The sequence below is a fragment of the Mustela nivalis genome, assembly GCF_964662115.1.
Source record: "Mustela nivalis genome assembly, chromosome: 4".
In the NCBI taxonomy this organism is placed as follows: domain Eukaryota; kingdom Metazoa; phylum Chordata; class Mammalia; order Carnivora; family Mustelidae; genus Mustela; species Mustela nivalis.
This window is the reverse complement of record NC_139023.1, coordinates 26,717,871-26,739,619: the sequence shown is the minus strand read 5'-3', so window position 1 is coordinate 26,739,619 and position 21,749 is coordinate 26,717,871. Positions and strand designations below refer to the sequence as shown.

General features: G+C 45.1%; 1 protein-coding gene across 1 annotated transcript in view; it reads left to right on the top strand.

The window, feature by feature from the left end:
• Positions 1-21,749, top strand: part of CWH43 (cell wall biogenesis 43 C-terminal homolog) — a 54,609-nt gene that overhangs the window by 24,687 nt on the left and 8,173 nt on the right. The window contains exons 10-14 of the mRNA XM_082728377.1: positions 6,083-6,188; positions 7,419-7,554; positions 9,209-9,358; positions 14,945-15,089; positions 18,934-18,995. Of these exons, the coding sequence (XP_082584503.1) occupies positions 6,083-6,188; positions 7,419-7,554; positions 9,209-9,358; positions 14,945-15,089; positions 18,934-18,995 (599 nt within the window). The remainder of the gene's footprint in view (positions 1-6,082; positions 6,189-7,418; positions 7,555-9,208; positions 9,359-14,944; positions 15,090-18,933; positions 18,996-21,749) is intronic.

The following is a 21,749-nucleotide window of genomic DNA, read 5'->3' as shown; positions in this document are numbered from 1 at the left end:
TTATTATTGGAACATAATGTCAGTCAGAAGAAGACCCCTAATGTCAGCCAGGGACTTTTTTTTTTTTTTTTAAAGATTTTATTTATTTATTTATTTGACAGAGAGAAATCACAAGTAGATGAAGAGGCAGGCAGAGAGAGAAGAAGGGAAGCAGGCTCCCTGCTGAGCAGAGAGCCCGATGCGGGACTTGATCCCAGGACCCTGAGATCATGACCTGAGCCAAAGGCAGCGGCTTAACCCACTGAGCCACCCAGGTGCCCCAGCCAGGGACTCTTTTTAAAAGGAGTCATTCATTTCAGTTGGATTTAATACCTGTTCTTTTCATTCATTCACTCGTTCATTCATTCATTCATTCATTCATTTAGTAAATGCTTACTGAATGTCTCTTGTGTTCCTGGTTCTAGAGAAATAGGAGTAAACAGGCTGGACCAGACCCCTACCCTCATGGAGCCTATATTCTGGTAGGGAAGAAAGGTGGTATTCCGGGGAGCAAATAAAGACCATCACGTTAGGTCAGGATGCTCAGAATCAGATAGGATTATGGAGTAGAGAGGAACACGGTCTGGGTGGTTAGAGAAGGCTGCTCTGAGGACATGATGAGATTTGAGTCGAGACTTATTCACAGAGCCAGGGGAAGAAGATTTGGGCAGAGGGCACGCGTGTACAGGGCTGAGGGGAAAGAAGCGTGGTGTGTCTGAGGTCCACCAGTGAAGCCGGTGTGGCTGGAACTTGGTGAGTGAGGGGAAGAGTGGGAGAAGCTGAGGAAGGAGAGGCTGGGCTGGGTCCTATCATAGTGGGACTCCCAGAGCACAACGAGGCATCTTCATTTAATTTTTCTTGCAGTGGAAGCCACTGGAGTATTTTGATTAGGAGCATGAAGATACATGATATATATGTGTGTATACACACACACACACACACGCACACACATTCTGCTCTGTGCAGAATGGATTGTAGAGTAGAAGCAGGGAGAGAAGTTATTAGGCTTTTTCAGTTGTTCAGGAGAGAGACCGTGGGAGTTTGGATGGGTCTGGTGGGCATTGGAGTTGGAGAGAAGCGGAGAGACTTAGAACATATAGTTGACCCTTGGACAACTCGAATTTGAACTGCGCCAATAGACTTACATGCAGATTTTTTTCAATGAGTGTATTGGAACCTTTTCTGGAGATTTGTAACAATTTGAAAAAACTTGTAGGCAAAGCGCACTACCTAGAAATAATGAAAAATTTCAGAAAAAGTTGTGTTATGAATGCATAAAATAGCTACTTGTCTATTTTGTCATTTACTAATGAAGCATACACAAATTTATTAGAAAAAGGTAAAAAGTATCAAAATTTGCATGCACAAACCCAGACCTTGCATGGCACGGTTTGTAGGGGAGAGAAAGGTAAGCAAACACAAAGCTGCCCTATTAAATCCTAACGGCATAAAATTAGCTGTGGTACATACTGTGCTACCATAACAATTTCATAGCCACCTCCTGTTGCTGCCGCAGTGGGCTCAAGTGTTGTATCAGCTTAAAATGCAGTGTGATGCTAATCTCCAGGTGAGCAGTTTGTCTCTCTAGTAAATTTCTTATCACAGTAAAGTGATCTCTTGGGGCACCTGAGTGGTTCAGGCAGTTAAGCAGCCGACTCTAGATTTCAGCTCAGGTCATGGTCTCGGAATCGTGGGATCGAGCCCCGTGTCAGGCTCAGAGAGAATATGCTTGTCCATCTTGTTCTATTCCTCCCCCTGCTCTCTCTCTCTTGCTGTCTTTCAAATAAATAAATAAATAAAATATTTTTTAAAAAGTGATTTTTTTGTGGTTCTCATGATTTTGACTGTAAACAATATGCGTAGACCTTGAATAACACCATGGGACTCATACAAAGTGTCACTAGTGATGCTAGAAGGACTCCAAGAAGCAGAGGACGGTCAGACAAGGGAAAGTCGAATTGCCAGACATCCTGCAGATCGGGGTTTGCAGCTGCGTCACCAGCATCTTGCGAGAAATGAAGCCAGTGTAAGGGCCACTGCAAAAGAAGAAAAGGGAATTCAGGGGAGAAACTGTGGAAGTTTGGATGGATGCGATGGGCAGTGAAATTGGAAAGAAGCGGATAGACCACACAGTGTGTACCACAGCCACACCCACAGGCATGGAAACCTTGCACTTTTGGCAAAATACCTTTTCATCTCATACTGAAAATGCAACTTTTGTGCGGGTGCTGGTTTGCTGTAAGAAAGGCACACTTCTGGACTAAGGTGACTCGAGAGAAAGTGAAATCCTTATAGAACAAGAAAGCAAAAGGAAGGTGAAAGATCTAAAGCTGGAGAATTTAATTTTAGAAAGGTTTGGCTTAGAAAAATGTCAAGACAACAGGGGAAGCCGCTTCTGCCCAGCGAGAGGCAGCAGATGAGTTCGCAGACACCATTCAGAAAGTCACTGAGGAGAAAGGATACCTGCCTGAACAGGTTTTTGATGCAGGTGAAAGTGCCCTATTGTGGGGGGAAAAATGCCACAAAGGACATTTGTCAGTATGGAAAAGAAGCGAGCACCAGGATTTAAGACAGGAAGGGCTGCACTAACTCCCCTGTTCTATGCAAATGCAGCTGGGCTTAGTCAAGGGCTCTCTTTATCCCTAAAGCTGCTCATCCTGAGCCTTGAAGGGCAGAGATAAACACCAGCTGCGAGTCTTCTGATTGTACTACAAGGAGGCCTGGGCGCAGAGAGCCCTTTTTCTGGATTGGGCCCATCGATGCTTGGTTCCCGAAGTCAGAAAATACCTTGGCAGAATGGACAGCCTTTTATAGTTCTGTTGACAGGAGATGATGCCCCGGCCATGCAGGACACTGTGAGTTCAGCACGGAAGTCATCGAAGTCATCGAAGATGACTTGCCCCCACGCACGTCTCTGATTCAGAGATCAGGGAGTCATACGGCCCTTTCAGGCCCATTACACACAGTAGTCTATGAGCGATTGATAACGCTGTGGAGGAGAACCTGACAGGTTCGACGTCGTGGAAGTCTGGAAAAATTACATCACCGCAGAGGCCATTGTTTAGTAAAAGCCCTGAAGGCCATCGAGCTCAGGACAACCCGTTCCCACTGGAGATTACTGTGTCCAGATGTCGTACGTGACTTCGCAGGATTTATGACAAGAGCCGGTCGAGGGGCTCATGAAAGGGACTGTGGGTAACGGCAAAACCGGCAGATGCTGAAGGGTGTCAAGATACGAATCTTGGAGAAACTCAAGAGCTGACAGAAGAATGCCCAGGAGATGGCCCGCTGGAGATGGGTGCTTCTGCACCAATGCCAGGTCATGAGAAAGATCTGGAAGCAGCAGCGACAGAAAATAGACCGACATGAGCCCATCCAGCAGAAGGGGTCTGACTATGCAAGATGGCTTTTGATTTCTTTGATGACAGACATCCTTTGATGACAAGGGCACTGACCCTAAAGCAGACGGTGGAAGAAGGATTGGACCACGCAGAAACATTTTTTAGAGAACTGGAAAGGCAAGAAAGCCAGACAAAAATGACAGTGTATTTCCAGAAAGTTACACCGAGTGGGCCTGCCTCTCCTTCCTTCTCCTCCACCTCTGGCTCCCCTGAGACAGCAAGACGACCCCGTTCTCTTCCTCCTCCTCCTCCTCAGCCTACTCGATGTGAAGATAGGAGGATGAAGACCTTTCTGGTGCGCCACTTTCACTTCATCAATGGAAAGTAATCATCACGCCGCACACTTCATAAATCCGTTGTGCGTGTGTGCGTCTCTGTGTGGCAATCTGATACCTGGACACAAACTGTAGGAGACCTTCGGGTTCGTCGTCGGTGCTGTCGCCCAAGTATTCATCAGTAGAATGGTGTGTACAAGGCTCACATGGAAGTGGACAGCCTGTCCTTATGTAGGGAGCAGGTGAGTATATCTGATATAAAATTAATAACATCTTCATTTTCCTACTGTTCTGTAACTGCTTTCAAAGAATTATATTACTATACAGCATGCCTCTTTCTCTCTCTCTCTCCTAATTGGAGAAACTAAGTATCAATCTATCATTACAGGGAAGTGTATTTTCTTAAGTGTAACAGTGTTTCCAATACCGCATTATAATTATGTCTGTAATACTGTGTGCTATAAAAATTTTACGATTCATTCATCAGCGTATAGGCTAGGCTACCATGAAGCAATCATATCGATTACACTAGGTTACCATAAAGCAAACATTACTGCTTCTTCATTCTCAGTGCGTGAACTGTTAGAGCTGCAACCAAATATGAAGTTGTTTTTCACATTATCTTTTCATTTTTGACGTCTACTGTTAGTATATGTACCATCCGCAGTGATACAGGGACTGATCCACTATTCATACTGTAAACAGATGATGAAAATGTACAGTATCAACAACCAGAGTCCAGGACTGTAAATGTGTTCTCCCTTCCCTATGATGTTCTTAATAACATTTTCTTTTCTCTAGCTTACTTTATTGTAAGAATATGGTATATAATGGACAAAATATGTGTTATTGCCTGTTAGGTTATGGGTAAGGCTTCCAGTCAACAGGAGGCTATTAATAGTTAAGTGTGGACAGTCAAAGGTGACACTCTCCTCAAAGGAGAGTTAAAGGTGACAAAGGTGACAAAGATTCCCAACGGTGCAGGGGGACAGTGCCCCTAACTCCCATGTTGTTCCAGAGTCAGTGATATTCTGAAAGTAGTGTTGATAGGATTTGCTGCTGGATTCGTTGTTGTTGGATGGGGAAGTCAGGAATGACTTCCATGCTTTGGCTTGAGTGACGGGGTCGAAGGTGGTGGCATTTATTGATAGGCGAAGAATGAAAGAATAATGGGTTTTGGAGTGATGAAATCCAGGGTTAATGGTAGTTAGAGTTCTGCAAAAAGGGATAGCATGATGAATATAATCACGCCTCTTGAAATTCATGTTGATGGTTCCATTCTCTTTATATGACACTCACTCAACTGAATAATCTTTCCTGCATAAGGATGGAAAGCCCAGCTTATGGGGCTGGTGCTCTGAGCTGTTTGTGTTACGTAGTGGCCCTCCATTGCAAAGAGATTATTACTGATCTTTCTCCCAGTCCGAACTTGTATGGTCGACTTTAAGTTGCTTTTCCAGTTGTGGTGATGGATTTGTTCTCGCCATACTCTTTCTCAGGATCCCTGTTATAGACCAGTTAGGTACTCTTTTGAGATGGATGGTTTGGGCTGGGCAGTGATTCTCTGACTCAGCCCATGGACCCAAAAGATGAAGCCTCCGAGAGGGCTGTGCTCCTGAACGTTGGCCTTGTCAGAACAGTAGGGGAATAACAACATGTGTGACTCGGAGCCAGCAGACTGCTCTATAGATCCGCTGAAGGACTCTGTGTACTCCCTGTGATCTCATTCCCCTCCTGTGCAAGGGTAGGCTCTAACCGGAATACAGTGTTTATCATTTTCATACATTTCTTTATCTTGTTACTATCTACGATACAGCCCCAGAGGATACTGTTTTTCCATGTTTTTGACTTTACCTAAATGTAAATGACTTTACCTGACATATACATTTTGCAACTTACTGTTTTTAACTTAAAATCACTTTTATAAGATTCACCCATATGGAAATACGCAGCCCTAACTCATTTACTGGAGCTGTGGACTATACCATTTTACGTATGTGACACCACTCGCTCATCCATTTTCCTATTGAAACAACAGTCAGGTTGCTTCTATTTTCTTGCTATTACAAAGACAATGCTTGTTATAAGTGCTCACTTTCCAAATATTCCTCCTAACTTCTAAGCTCAAGCTAGAAGTGCACAGAAGATTTATTATGAGAATATCATCTAGCAGATAGCTCCCTATTTTTATGAATTTAATGTGGGCAAATTCACTAAGAAAATTCCTTTGCCAAATTCTGAATTTCGGTAGAGAGGTGGAGAAAACTGCCATTGTTCACAGTCATCTTAAATTTTTTAAAATTTTTTATTAACATATAATGTATTATTAACCCCAGGGGTACAGGTCTGTGAATCACCAGGTTTACACACTTCACAGCACTCACGATAGCACAGTCATCCTAAATTCCCCTTAAAACTATTCCTCAGGCACCAACCACAGAGGTCTCAGCCGCCATCTGGCCTCTTAGGTTTGGCTACGACAATGAAGGATGGTCCAGTCTAGAAAGATCGGCTCAAGTACTCAATCAAACAGGTAAGTCTTTCCCTGGAATTAGTTCCAGGTTTTGAGAAACTACTATTGTTAATTTTTATTTTGAACAAGATCATAAAGGGTGCCTGGGTGGCTTTTATGTTTAGGCAACTGCCTTTGGCTCGGGATATGATCCTGGAGTCCTGGGATCGAGTCCCGTGTCGGGCTCCCAGCTCCATGGAGAGTCTGCTTCTCCCTCTGATCTTCTCCCCTCTCATGCTCTCTCTCTCTCTCTCTGAAATAAATAAATAAGATCTCAAAAAAAAAATCTATGAACAAGAATATAAGTAATAGGAGGCAGGTTTGCTGGGTCGTAAACTAATCTCTTAGAAAGGCTTTCCTTGGGAGGCAACCACAGAAGGATGACCACATCTGTCTTTGAAAGCGATACGTTCCATTGGTTCTGAGCAAAGCTTCCTCTGTAGTATCTGCAGGGAGTTCTTGTCCTGCCTGCACTCTGAGAGATACTCCTGCTGCTGGCTTCTGCTGCTCGAGGACCCACTGCTGGCGATCAGAAAGCAGTTGGGTTAGAAGGCAGACCGGGTCAGAGCGATGCTCCTTTGTAAAGCAGATTGTTCGCAGGAGCCAAAGCGCCAGTTTTTAAGTTTCTGTGCCGTGGGGTGTTCATCCGTGTAGAAAGCATCCTCTCCCAGATGCAGGAAGCTGGTTCTCAGATCAGCTTCATGGAGTGGGGAGCAAGACACAGAAAGGACTAAACTGTGCTGCTTATTCTTAATGATGACCACGTCTCCTGAGAATTGCTGGGGGTCTGTACGATTCTAATGTTCACTGAGAAATTTCCATGGCCCTTTGTCCTGATTGTGGGCCTCTGAGGCACCTCTGGCCAGGCTCTGAAAAGCCCAGGACTAAATGCTGTTGCGTACACTCTGGTATTTCTGAGCATCATCTGGCTATTTGAGAAAGGTATTATGCTTATTTGAAATTTAGGGAAAGAGGTTAGAAATACTTGAAAATTTAGAAACTATGCTTTTATCCTCTCCTGAATTTCTTCGAGGTATCCTATGTTCTAATTACATTCTAAACATGGGAAAACTCCTTTTATGGCTCAGGTTTGATCAGCTTCACATTAGTGACTCATTAGAAATTACTTTGTGGGGTTCTTTTTTTTTTCTCTACTTAGGAGGAAAGGCAAAGAGTTTAAGAATAAAGTTTTGCTAATTGCTTTTGCCAGCTGTGGTTACTCACTGTGTGCATTTTTTTTTTCCTGAATAGGTGCAGATTTCATAACAATTTTGGAGAGTGATGCCTCTAAGCCTTACATTGGGAACAATGACTTAACCATGTGGCTAGGGGAGAAGCTGGGTTTCTATACTGACTTTGGCCCAAGCACGCGGGATCACACGTGGGGGTGAGTGTACCTTGGGAACGCAGCCCCGAACACCAGGCGGCCCTGGCTTCGAGTGGAACGTTCACGTTGTCATACCTTCGTCCTATGAGTATGTCCTAGGAGACTTCCTGGGGGGATGAGGAGGTGTGGAAGATATGCACATTCTGTGATTGTTTGAAGGGTGTCCCTGTTGCTGGATATTTTTAAGTTCTTCAGGGTTATAAACTGTTCTGTGTAGGAGCTGAGGTTTCAGCACTGAGCCTGTCTGCCCCGATGCTGGGTGCATGGGGCTTACGTCCCAGTGTGAAGAAACAGAAAACAAACACGTACACACGGAGATAAATAAGAATTCGAATGGTGGTGAGTGCTAGGTAGAAAAGGAAAGTGACTGGGGAGGAGGGGCTGGGCCACGGTCAGAATGGTCACTGGGAAGACCCCGCCCCGAGGAGGACCCAGGATCCAGCCTTGGGAAAAGGCCGGGACTGTCAGTTTAAAGACTGGAGGCAGGATCAGGCATGGTGGGCCTGAATGTGGGGCCAGAGGGGCAGCTGGTAAGAAATGAGGTCAGGGGCAGGCCCCTGATCTTAAAGAGCCCCGTAGTCCATGCTGAGGACTGAGTAATTCAGTTTTGATGGGGAACCATTGGCTGGGTTTTAGATAAGAGCCATTTGATCTGACCTGCATTTTAACAAGTTCGTTCTGGCTGCTCCTGGAAGAGCCTGTTGAGGGCAAAAGTGGGAGTGTGCGAGGAGACAGGTGAGGAGGTAGAGGCCCTAGGACAGGTGAGAGGTGACAGCGGGAGCCCTGAACATGCAGAGAAGGGGGCGCATTCTGGAACTACTCTGGAACAGAGCTGACAGGACTTACTGGTGGTTGAGGTGTCAGGGGCCGGGAAGGGACAAGGGCAGCATCGGTGTGTTTTTACCTGAGTGTCTGGTAGAGAGGACGCTGTGTATTGGGATAGGACTGACCGGGCAGAGCCATGGGATTGTGCTGAACTTGACGTGCCTCTGGGTTAGTTAAGCGACGTCCAGTAGATAGCTGTGTGCAGCCTGGAGGGCCCAGTGGGGCGAGGCCAGCTGGACACGTGTGTAGATTCCTGTAAGGTCGCTGCAGAGACGCTCCTGCTGGAGGGACTCATCGGGGGCCAGTGCTCGCCCTCATGCGCCGGGGGAAGAGCGCTGGCGGAGGCCAGAGCTCTGCTCATCCTTTTCATACGTACTTCTTGGTCGTGGAGCGAGGTAGGACACGTTTTCCTATCTTTATCAGACAGTTCGGAATTTCTACTTTTGTGAATTGTTACACTGTGTCCTTGCTGGCAAGACTGTACATACCCAAATGTGCCGATCGATATTAGAACGGTTTATGCAAATATGTTGGCAAAGTAACAATGCCAGGAAAACGGATTTTGTGTAATACTAAGTCTGCCCTTTCTGTGTCTCCGTAGCATTTAGTAAAGCAGAGTTGATGGCGTTGTGCTTAGGGACACAGCGAGACATGCTAAAGAGTGGAGATTTATTGCCCTGTCTAGCCGACTGCACGTTCCTGCTCTAAATGGCCCTCAGCGGTTTGCCTGAAGTGTGACATGTCCCTTTTTAACACCTGAGCTTACGCCTGTCTCCGTGATATGGTGGGACCCACGGTGATGTGCATGTTTCTTTTCATTCCAACGCAGGATCATGGTTTTGTCCCGGTTTCCCATTGTGCGATCGGAGCATCACCTTCTTCCGTCACCAGAGGGCGAGATCGCACCAGCCATCACGCTGACCGTGAACATCTCGGGCAAATGCGTGGATTTTGTGGTGACACACTTTGGGAATCACGAGTGCGTTTCTTCCGTCTTTCTCATAGTACCCGAATCCCAAGAAATATGATTAACACACTACTTTGATTTCCATACATTGACTTTTTTTTTTTTTTTTTAAATTTACTCCCCAAGCATTTTTCCGTCTGTAGCTGGTTTTAAGAATGAGGCATAGAAACCTTTGAGATGCAGGCGGTCCTTAGTGAGGGTCCAGGGCCGTGACCAGGGTCCCATGTGAGCCAATAGTGGCTGAGCAGGTGCTGTGCTAAGTGCATTATTGTACACAGTTAGGACCATTATAGTCCCATTTTACAGATAAAGACTGTGGACTGAGAGAGGGTAGATGACTTGTCAGACAGGATGGTGCAGCACGGCGTGAGGCAGACCCGGCTCGAGGCCGGCTCGTACTTGGCCACATGCTAAACCAGACTACAGAAAAAGGAAATTCTCTTTTCCTACAGGATTACTACTGCTGGGATTTGAGGGTACTAAACGATATCCCCTTTGACCTCCTGTTCTCACAGTCCGCTAATGGGTAGGCAGGGGAATCTGGCAGGGAGATCAGACTCTCTCTTAATTCTGATAAGCCAATGTGGGCGGCACGGTTTAAGTTTGTCCCCAGGGGCCTGCTGAAACATCCCTCCAACAATACAGGAAACTGACTCCCCCAAAGCCGCAGACCGAGTGGGAGGGGCAGAGTCTGCCCCGTCAAACTCTCCCCTCAGTAGAGAGAATATGCCAGAAGCACCCGGTCTACAAGCTGGCAGGTTGCAGGGAGAGGAGAGGGGGAGGATTTGAGGCAGGTGCACCCAGTTCATTCTGCCAAACTGAACTAGTTAGGAAAGTCCTCCCAAAAAGTGAGAGGTGTGAGATAGAGAGGCCAGGCGTGGTTTTCTAAGCAAGTCCTTCTGTAAAGAGACATGAGGAATGGGGAGTGAGATTTATCCCCGAAGGAAGACACTTACAACCAGTGACTTTGTACTGAATAAATCATGAATAATGCCAACTGTATATCATAAAAGTAAAGATAAAAGTGTATAATTTATACTCCGCCATGCTAAACATTCTGTCATAACAATTGGAAATACTAACCTGGGGTGCCTGGGTGGCTCAGTGGGTTAAGCCTCTCAGGTCACGATCTCAGGGTCCTGGGTTTGAGCCCCGCATCTGGCTCTCTGCTCAGCGGGGAGCCTGCTTTGCTTCCTCCTCTCTCTCTGCCTGCCTCTCTGCCTACTTGTGATCTCTCTCTCTGACAAATAAATAAATAAAATCTTAAAAAAAAATACTAACCTAAAGTGCTATGAGACAGGGCATACAGGTCCTGTCCACATCAACGACAAGAGGCCACAGAGCTTTAAAGTCACACTAGGACCATCAGAATAATACCGCTGTATTGTAAGCTTCGCCTCAACAAAACCAATGTGTCTGCTCCTGTATTTTCTGGTTCTCTCCCAGCATTCTTTGGATCTGCGAAGGCATACTTGAATATCTTCTGAGCTAAGTCACAGCTCAGTAACATAAACAAACCATCCAAATGTAATAAAGTGAACCATTCGTCACTGGACCCATTCGTCACTGGACCCTTGCGTGTCTCTTTAGAAATAGGAAGGGTGTTTAGAGGACAGATGATACCGATGGTCTCTGAAGACCTTTAAAAAGCTGTTTGAAGAAGCGCCTCTGTTTCTCTCAATAATTTTCACATCACAAGAACAGGCATTCAAACACCCATTCTGCTGACCTTATATCGCACTGGGTTTGGCTTTTAAAAAATAGGAGCTTTTGTGTTTCAAGTTGCAAGGTCTTCATCTAAGAAACGGCTGACTAGAACCCTTCCCATTTGTTCTTTGCTTTTTTTCCTCCTGCCATGTTTAACTCCTTCTAACCTCCAAAATGTAAATAGACTTGAAAGAGAAGAGAAAAGAGAGCCCTCAGAAGGTGCTTGGAAAAGGGGAGGGAAGAGTTACTTTTTCTAACTTTCTATCAACCGCGTATGTAAAGCTCTCTGATCCACACACCTTTCCCATGTTCTGGCTTGTTCACTTGATTTGGTAATACACGCACGCACACATACACCATGCGTGCGTGAGGATGTGCACACCTGTGTGCACACGTGCAGTGGCAATGGCAGCAACAACGCTAGCTAACCCTGAGCAGCGGTGACCCCAGGGAGGCAATTGGTGTATCTGAGTGGCTAGAAGCATGGAACTCCAGACCGTGGGAAGCATGGAAATCAGACCCTCTGGTCTGAATCCTAACTGGAGGTGTATCCTTCACCAGGTTATTTAATCGTCTCGGGCCTCCATTGTCACATTTGTAACATACTGATCTCATAGGGTTCTTATGAGAATTAAATGAGATATTATCTCATGCAAAATACATGGATATAGTAAGTGCTTAGTTCATACCGGTGTTGTTATTAAACCAAATCAGAGAACTCTAAATGTAAGGTCTGTTGGATAGTGTGAAAAAGAATGACCTCATCAAACACCGATCAAGCAGCTGCCGTGTTCCAGGCACAGAGCTAGGCATGGTCTTTGCCCCGGGAGTTACCGCTCTGCCGATACCCTGTGCGTGAGCACTGTAGCTACCCCCAACAGGTGACGTGAAGACGGTCATCCTTTGAATAAATGGAGAAGCTACCATTACATGTTTCCATTTGCTGTTGTTTTCTACAATACTAGTAAAAAATCACTATGTGAATAAATATTGAGAGATTTCATTTCCTAGTGATTAGAGCATACAAATAGGAAGTCATATGAGGAGTGAATTATGGAATTTTTATGCATGTTATTAGCTGATTCAACAAGAATTTTTAAATTACCAACTACACAAATACCTCTTTACCACCAACAGATAGGAAATCGCAGCATTCCTTAGAAGCATTTAGGTGTACACCGTAACTAAAATTAATGTTATTTTCTGCAATTAATTGAGTCACCAGGTAATCACCACTTTTTTTTTTTTCTTATAACATCATAAATATACATAGAAGAAAGAGTGCAGAACTTGTAGTCTGTAGTTACAATTTTGGTCCTGTTGTAAGAGAACCTCAGCGAGTTCCAGTCCTCTTGTTCGGAATTGGATACAATTATTTTTCCCAGCCCACATTATAGGGTTATTGGGCTGATCAAACACTAACAGGTAAGGAAACAGAAAATGTGTTCTCTCTCTCACTCCCTCCCCGTCACATTCCCTCCCGCCTTTCCTCTCCTTTCTTTATACTCATACATACACTATTTTTTTTTTAAATTTATTTAAATATCTCTATACCCAACATGGGGTTCAAACTCATGACCCTGAGATCAAGAGTCAACGTGTTGCTCCAACTGAGGCAGCCAGGCACCCCAGCATACTATTTATTTTTACTATTATCAATGAATGAAATTAATCTCCTAAGAAAATGTGAAACCAAATGCATAGATTTTTTTCCCAATAATATATTGCTAAAATATATTTGCACGAAAACACTCTCTGTGGTACAGTGACCTTGGAATTCTCTTGGCCAGATCTGAATTCCAGCTGTGTGTTCCAGAAGGAACAGAAATCACTTCAGACCTAGTTAAGAAACGACTCACCAAGATGGCAAGGGTCAGAAGAACAGATAAGAGATACTATAGCAGTCGGGAAGAGAGACCACGAAGTATAACAAATACAGCTCCTGGGGAAGAAATACCCAAACTTCTCTCTCTCCCAAACTCTTATCTCCTGCTGTTGCCTCCAAATGGCCAAACCTAACTGGATATCAGCGGAAAAGAGAGAGCCCAGGAGATGCTTTTCTGCATGGATAAGCCTCTCTGGGCACACAGGAGGGCTGAGAACAGAGCAGGACATGGAAGTTACAAAATAACCCTAGGCACGGTCCTCAGCCTCATTTAAAAATCGAGCTAATGCCTGCCTCTCATTGATTGTGAATATTCAATAGCAAAGACATTTAACAAATGGCAGTTCTTTGACCCTTCTATTTCTTGAGACATCTTTTAATAGTACTCAGCTGTCTGTACATTCTTATCTAGGCTTACTTCTGCTTTCAGATCCTACCTCAGTGAGGTTTCTCTGATCTTGACAGTTCTTGGCCATCTCTATCTGCCTTTGTCATTGTTTGTTTATTTATTTATTTATTTATTTGTGGTTTTGTTTTGTTTTGCTTAAGTCATTATCAGCTACCTGTCTCTATAGATGCTTATGCCGGTTCTACTGCCTATTTGCTCTTGGATCCATTACTGGCTTGTCTCCCTCTTGCCTAAACATCGCAGGGAACCACATTTCCCAGAGTGTTGCCTTCTTTTTATTCTTTTTTTAAGATTTTATTTATTTATTTGACACAGAGAGAGAGAGATCACAAGTAGGCAGAGCAGTAGGCAGAGAGGTTGGGGGGGAGGCAGGCTCCCCGCTGAGCAGAGAGCCTGATGCAGGGCTCCATCCCAGGACCCTGAGCTCATGACCTGAGCCGAAGGCAGAGGCTTAACCCACTGAGCCAACGAGGTGCCCCAACTCTGTTGCCTTCTGGCTCCTGGATAGGTTTAGCCTATGGAGGGCACTGGTGCAAGGTGGAGGCCTGGAGGAGGACAGAACACAAGGAGTTTCTCATCTCTCTCTCTCTTGTTTTTCTCTTTCTTCTTTCTCTGCTGTCTCTGGCAGCAGCTGAGTCTCTCCTGTGGCTCTAACTGCTCCTTAGGTGGCCCCAGCAACTTCTGGGCCGCCCGCCCCCTCAGCACCATCTCCCATCAGTCAGGGCTGGCTTGCAGACTCTGGGCATATCATTTCCTCCTGTTGTCTCTCTAGCCTGACCAGTGGTACTGGCTTCTCATTGTTGCTAAACTCTGGTTGCCTCACTGATTCCTCTTCTGCTTCCCATCACCTAGGTCACCAATTTCCTAGACTTAATTTCCTATACTAAATTCTGCCTGTTTGAAACACCTAGAGTGGTTTCCGTTTTCCTGGCTGGATGATGTCAAATATGATATCCCTATTTTTCCCCATACAGACTGACTTTAGGCCCCTTCAATGCATGATGTACCTACCTAATTATCTCAGTGACACATCTACAGTGCTGAGCCTAATAAAAGCATCATGTTTAGCCAGCATTTGACCAGAAGAGCCAAGGAGGCTTTTAGAAAGTGTTCAGTTGATGGAGCTGAGGAGGTTCCATAAAGCGGGTGTGGTCTGTGAATTTTCCTCTTACCAGTACTTCTGGCTCTTTTTCTATTTTAACAATTCTCTAAATTGTGTTTTATCATTATTATTATTATTATTATTTTGCCTACTAGTCTTTAGCTGTAATACTGGCGATCAGCTCTTAGATTACTGATGCTATTTCTTCTGATGAAAACCCGAGCAAAATGCTGTCTTTGACTAGATACTTCAATCAACTTGACTTCAACTGATATGTGGGGAAAGATCACATTCTTCGTCCAGAGTCTGTCAGCCTGCCTGGCCAAAGTGCGGTGTCTCTGTCTTGTGCATTTGCATAGCGTTAATTCATTCATCCAAGTAGGAATTACTTGGGGTTTGCATACTGTGGGAAGATATTCTTTGGGAACTTACATACTAGCGCTTTTTAAGAATTGTCTTGCAAATACAATAAAGAAGTACATTTTTGCATTTTAGAGATGACCTTGACAGGAAACTTCAGGCAATTGCTGTTTCAAAACTACTGAAAAGAAGCTCTGAGCAAGTGATATTTCTGGGCTACGTCACTTCAGCACCTGGTTCCAGAGATTATAGACAGCTCACTGAACACGGCAACGTCAAGGTAACATAATCTTAAAAGGATTTCTGATTTCTTCGGTAAAATGTTTCTTCTTCATGTTAAAAAAAACCCAACAACCCAGTGCAACAATTTAATAGGTATTTTGATTATATACCGCTGCACAGAAAACCAAGAGACATGCTGGTTTTATACAACAGCTATTGTCTGTGGCTCCTGGATCTGCAGTGTGGACAGGGCTGGGGGCGGGGGGGGGGCTTCATCTCCGTGTCCCACAGCTGGGAGGCTCAGCTGGGAGCTGGAGGGTCCACTTTGCAGATGCTTCCCAGGTAGCGTGTTGGTGCTGGCGGTTGGCAATCCTGGTTTCTCTCCACAGGTTAGCTTGGGCTTCCTCCCTCTAGACAGCTGGGTTCTCAGAGTATGCCCCACAGAGAATCAGGAAAAAGTTGTATTGCTTTATAGGACCCCAGCCTTGTGGGTTTACGTAGCATGACCTCCGCTCTCATGTGACTCCTGCTCGCATTTAAGTGGGAGAGACAGAAACCCCATCTTTCCATGGGAGGAGTATCAAAGTCAAATTAGAAGAATGCCATGTGGAAAGTGGGTTATTGTAGCCTTGTTAGGAAATATAATCTGCTACCTTATGCGACTTCATTATGATGCTGAGAGTAAAACACAGAAGGAAATCTACAGAGAGGGGGGCTGACCAGCCATACAGGGCCTCCATCATGGATTCAGTCCCTTCCTGTTCGGGTCTAAAACCTCAGTTTGTCAGTGTCCCCAGATACTATCACACTCCAGGGAACTGACACACAAATCAAATCCTTGGTACATATGTGCACTGGAATGTTAAATGCATGAACTGATCATGAAATATAGAATTGTAATATTTCATTAAGCCCTATGTAGATTTCTGGGTCCTTTACCTTTTGCTTTCAACATCATGTCTTGAGCTGTTTGCAGAGATAAAGGCTTACCCATTTTACCAAGTGCTTGGAAAGACAGATGAGAAGGACCAGGGTGTGATGAGGGTTTCCACTGTGGCTTACAGGGGAAAGCAATGTATTTCTTCATGTAAAAGTCTGGGCAGGTGCTTTTAGTACCGGTGCCTTCCAGGGTGTCAGGAATGTGCCCCTTCTGTCCTGTGGCTTCACTTTACAGAGCCTGCATTCCCAGGTTCGCCTCGTGGTTCTCGATGGCAGCAGCCACATTCTAGCCAGCAAGACAGAGGAGGGGAAAAGAAGGGGCCAAGAGCATATGCAAGTCATCTCTAAAGGCAAATGCCAGGAAACTGACCTCCGACACGTCTACTTAGATTTCATGGACTGGAATTTAGTCACATGGCCACACCTCGATGTACAGGAGGTCAGGACTTCACTATGAAATCTTGATATACACACAGCTAAAAATACTACAACTGGGGGAGGAAGGCAGTCCGATACCTGGGAGACGGGTGAATCTCGGCGACAGTGGATGAAGCGGCAAGGGAAGTCAGGATGGACCCCTGATTTGGGCTTCTGTCAGAAGGTTCATGACGGCGATGGTACTAAAGAGAACACTGAAGGAAGAAGAGTTCCGCAAGGATGACCATGAGTTCAGCTCTAGCCTGAGTGGAGGCGTCTGTGGGATATTGATGGAGATGTCCAGCAGGCAGCCGGGTGTACGGATTTGGAATCGAGGTGGGCAGTCAGGACTAGACACAGAGATTAAGCTGCTGCCACCGTCTGTGGGGTCATGGGAACCATGGAAGTGGATGACGCTGTTACGAAGTTGGAGAAGTGCGAGAGGCGGGTCCCCTGGGAAGGCTGCATTTAATGTATCTGCTGGGGGAAGCTGCTGGTGAGGGAATTACCTCAGAAGAGAGATTAAGGAGAGGTCAGAAGAATAAAAGGTGGTTGTATCGGTCACCAAGCGCTGTGTAACAAACAGAGATTAAGGAGAAGTCAGAAGAATAAAAGGTTGTATTGGTCACTAAACGCCATATAACCAACCACCTCAAACCACAGTAGCTTAGAAACAACAACGGTTTAAGATTCCCTTGATTCTGTGGGTTGTGTGGTGGTTTTCCCTCCTCACCTGGGTTCACCCGGGCAGTCAGCTGGTGGTGGTGGCTGGTGGGGGTTTAAGATGGCCTCATTCACATGTCTGGGGCTTTGGTGCTGGTTGTTGGCTGGGCCTCTGTCTCCATGTGGTCTCACTAGCCCAACAGGGGCCGCACTTACCAGCGGTGTGACCTGGGGTCAAATTATTGAAATTCTCCAGGCCTCAGTGGCCGCATCTGTGAAGTGGTGATAATCATACCAGTTGCATCACGGGGTGGTTATGAGGACAAAATAGAAGATAATGTCTCAGAGCCCTCAGTCTTGTACAGACGAGGCACTCGGTAAATGCTCGCTATGTGTGTGTGTTCCGTACATGTGGATGTACGCATAAAATCAAATAAGATAATTGTGTAAGTACATGGTCTCTAAAGTGCAAGAGAATGTTAGACAACACAACATTTGGCAAATCTAAGGGAAAAAATGCATCCTAATAAGAGAAGGAGTTCTTATACTCTGTGTGTGCAAGGGATGTGGACGGTGTTAAAGAAGAGAGATTTTATTTGATTTTTATTTAATCCTCTGTTGGTTACCACTACCTTGGTCAGATGCTGTGTCAAGACTGGCAGTGGATTCTTCTATAGCTTTTTCTATTAGGAAGTTTATTAATGCAGAGAGGAGTTTTAATCATAGATGCTCGGATGAACAGATTTTTCTCTTTAAGAAATGAGTATTTGAATCCTGCAGGCTTCAAATTTGACAGCATCATTAAAAAATCTAAAACATGACCGTTAAATGTATTCATTGTTTATTATTCCCTGTATATACAAGGGAATGACTAAATTTTTCTTTCTTTCCAAGGCAAACCAGATAGTAGTCTTTCAATTTATTTGCTTTTTTCATCCTTAACATTTTAAAGTTTAATTCAAAAAATGTATTTTCATTTTCCCATGTATGCCAAGGCACGTACATGGGTGTATGTAAGTGTGACATGTACGTCCTAATAAATATGGACAAGTGTCCCTGTGTTCGCCATTAAGCTTATGAAAAAATTAAGAAAGAGATACTAGCGTTTTAGCGATTTAAAAACCTGCTTTAAGTTAAATTTTAATGGTAAAATTGAGAAAAGATCAAGAGTCAGTTCTCTTTTTCATTTATAGGATTCTTTAAAAAGAAGAAGATGGAAATTTGTTTAGTGTAAAAGCTCCATATTTAGTGTTTTCCCAGCACATTACAGAAAAAGAATATGTTTATGTTCTGCTTCTCTGATGAAAAATAACACTGGTCTTTAGCTTTCAACATCAGAAAGACTCATGATTACTCCCCAAATGTGTTTATTTCCAATGATTCAATTTAACAAACCCAGACTGAGCTCCTGCCGAATGCCAGGCTTCATGCTAAGTACCAGGGAGCCAGCGTGATTAAGAGGCCTCTGCTGGGGAAGGGGAGGCTGGAGACGTAGAAGCAACTACGCGGAAGGGTGTAGCTGGTGTATACAGAGCACTGCGGAGAACCACCCCGGGTCGGGGGTTGAGCAGTAAATTCCGGTTGGAGTCAAAGACCTGGAAAGCCGGTGGGAGCCAGCTCTCTGGCCCACCTCTGCAACCAACCCTCACCTTTGTACCCCCAGCATCTAGTACAGGGCCGAGATGGGCCCCCAGGAGATGCTCCAGAAATATCTGTAGAATGAACAAATAATTGGGATCCTAACGGATCGTTAGGAGTGAGGCAGAAAAAACTGTGTGCACAAAATGCATGTTTATTACTGTCCTTCACACATTTGCTTGGTGATTCAGGATAGGGCATTGTTTTTTATGCTTTAAACGTTCTCTCCTCTGTTCTTTATTTAGGATATTGACAGTACAGATCAAGACAGATGGTGTGAATATATTATGTACCGAGGGCTGATCAGGTGAGCAGAGGTTTTTGGTTGCTGCTGTTTTATTATCTACCATCACTGTGATCTTTTGGGTCTCTCCTGGAAGGAGGAACTTTATAGAAGCAATTAATTTTGTTACTTTTTATAAACATTGGCTAGTTACACAGTTGAACATTTTTTTTTCCCCAAGGCATGGCCTAATCATTTAAGAAAGCCTAAGTGCTAAATTAAGCTTAATTATATAAAAAGGATACTGTATAAGTTATTAGGCATGATAAGCACATAATTGTGAGCACATGTTAGGAAGGGTACCAGTCTGGACTGGAGGGCATGGCGGAAACACGGATCACAGAGTAAGAAAGCCCTGGGCTGAATTCCAGCTTTGCCAAGTTCTAATCATGTAATTTTCAGTAGGCTAACTCGCTTGTTGGAATCACTACTATATTATGGCGAGATCTCTAGGTAAATTATATTTTATAAAAAATCCCGGATATAAAAAAGTGAATAATATCCATATAATATATGCATTTATTAGTGTGAATATATATATCCACATCTACTGTATCTAAAGGATCTTAAAATTAAATTTGTAGCTGTGTAAATCTGTTTTGTAGGCCCTATTTCCTAAAACAAAGCTAAAACAGTTTAATACCAAAAAAGGGACCAATCATTCATTTTTTTCAATCATTCATTCATTCATTCAACAAGTATTTATTAAATACCTACTATCACGTGCCAGGCATTGTTCTCAGCAGTGGGGATCTAACAGGACCAAAACCAGTCCTCGACGACCACGGAGCTTACGTTCCAGTGGAAGGAGACAGAAAATAAGCGAAGAAAGAGAGCGCCAGGTGGTCATGTGGTGGAAAGGATGAGGCCAGGGAGGAAGGATGGGGATGCGGAGTGCGGGTCGGGGGGCATCTGTGCCAGGGTCCAGAGGACAGGCAGCGGCCGGGAAGAGCCGCGTGCAGTCGTGTGCGTCCGCCCCGGGAAGAGCGCTGCCCGCGCGGGAAGGAGCACGTGCAGAAGTCGGAGTGGCGCGTGCTCGGTGTTGGTCGGTAACAGCGAGGAGGCCGGCGTGGCTGGAGTTGAGTGCGATGGGAGCCGAGGGGACGTGAGAGAGGTGAGCGGGGACAGATCATGCGGACAGTGGACTGAGTCGCAGGTCCCTCCGCTAACAGGGTTTGTCAGTGGCGGGAACTCGCTGGAGACAGTCCCTGAAACTCACAGCTCTCGTCCTGCAAGCACACAGTCTTTGGGGGATATTTGACCTGATGCCTCTTAACTACCCTCCTCGGGACAGTGCTGGGAACTCTGATGTGCGCTTCTAGGTTTGGGCCTCTCTGGGCCTTAGTCCCTTCTCCACGCAGACCAGGTCATCACCCAGAGGTGTCTTGGCATCGGCTACCTGAAGCTAGGAGTTGACATTGAACTCATCACCCCCAAGTGGCCTTTATACTGCAAGATCTGTGGTCTCTGGTTATGAGAGAACACGGTTGGCTTCTAGGAGTGAGAGGGAGTGACAGGATCAGTCTCTCTCCCTGGAGACCCGGCTTGCTCCGTCCGGAGTCCTAGTCTAGCGAAAGCGCCCCGTGCTGCCCAACCCCTCTTCACTGCATTCATCGGGCAACGGGCACTGGTGGGGCATGACATGTGCCAGGCACCAGCAGTAAACAAAACCGAGCCGGATCCTTGCCCTGGCTGAGGCAAGAAAGTCGCAGTTCCATGGTGTCGCAGTGTAGGAGGTGATGAGTATGGTGGGAAGCACCTGAGCGAGGGAAAGAGCGTCCAGAGCATGGAGGTGGGGTACCACTGGAAATGGGGGTTGGGCAGGTCTCACGAGAAGGTGACATTGGAGCTGAGAGTTGAAGGAGTGGGCCCCGTGGTGGAGAGAAGAGCCTTCCAGGGACTGGCCTGTGCAGAAGCCCGAAGGCAGGAGGGCAGATGTGTCTGATGAAAAGTGAGGTAGGGCTGGCGTGTGTGCAGGGGTGAGGAGGTGGGAGAAGAGGTGAAGGGGAGTGTATGGGCAGGGAAGGGAGGCAGCAGACCACCCATGTGGACTCTTCCTGAGAACGTTGGATCTGACTTGATAAAATGGTGACCCTTATTGGTTCCTGGTGGGTTCATATGCTTCCTGGGAGAAGACAGGGAGACCCTTGAGTTGCCAAGATAGTTCCGGTTACACTAATAATGACACTCATGAACTCCAAAAGGCCCAGAACATGCCCATGTGGCTGTAGGACAGATAGCTTGACTATTATTTTTTGGTGTTTCTGAAGAGTTAAGGTGGGAGGGAGATGCCAAAGTGTGAGTTTTGTAAAGTATGTGATACCAGATTGAAAACACTGTTTCTGTTTACATTCCTATTAAACTCGTTGTTTTAATGCGGATATTAGAGCTTTTAAAAAGCTGTTTATGATATATACTAAAGTAGGTATAAAATGAAGTTGGAAATATTGTGAGTTGCTAAGGAAAAGTGATATTTATAGTACCAGTGCCCATAATAGCTGATCATTTGGCTCTGTATACTTGTGGCCCAAGACCTTTATCACCTCTCCTTGGAAGAGTGAGGTGGCAGATTTTTAATATATAAATATTTACATATATATGCTAAATATGGCTGGGTGGCTTGCACAACAGAGATTTATTTTCTCACTGTTCTGGAGACAGAGACAGAAAAAGAGAGTGCGTGTGCGCACATATGCTGTATGGTGTCTCTTCTTTAAAGAAATTTTTTTTTTTAATTTAAATTTGATTAGTTGGGGCACCTGGGTGGCTCAGGCATTA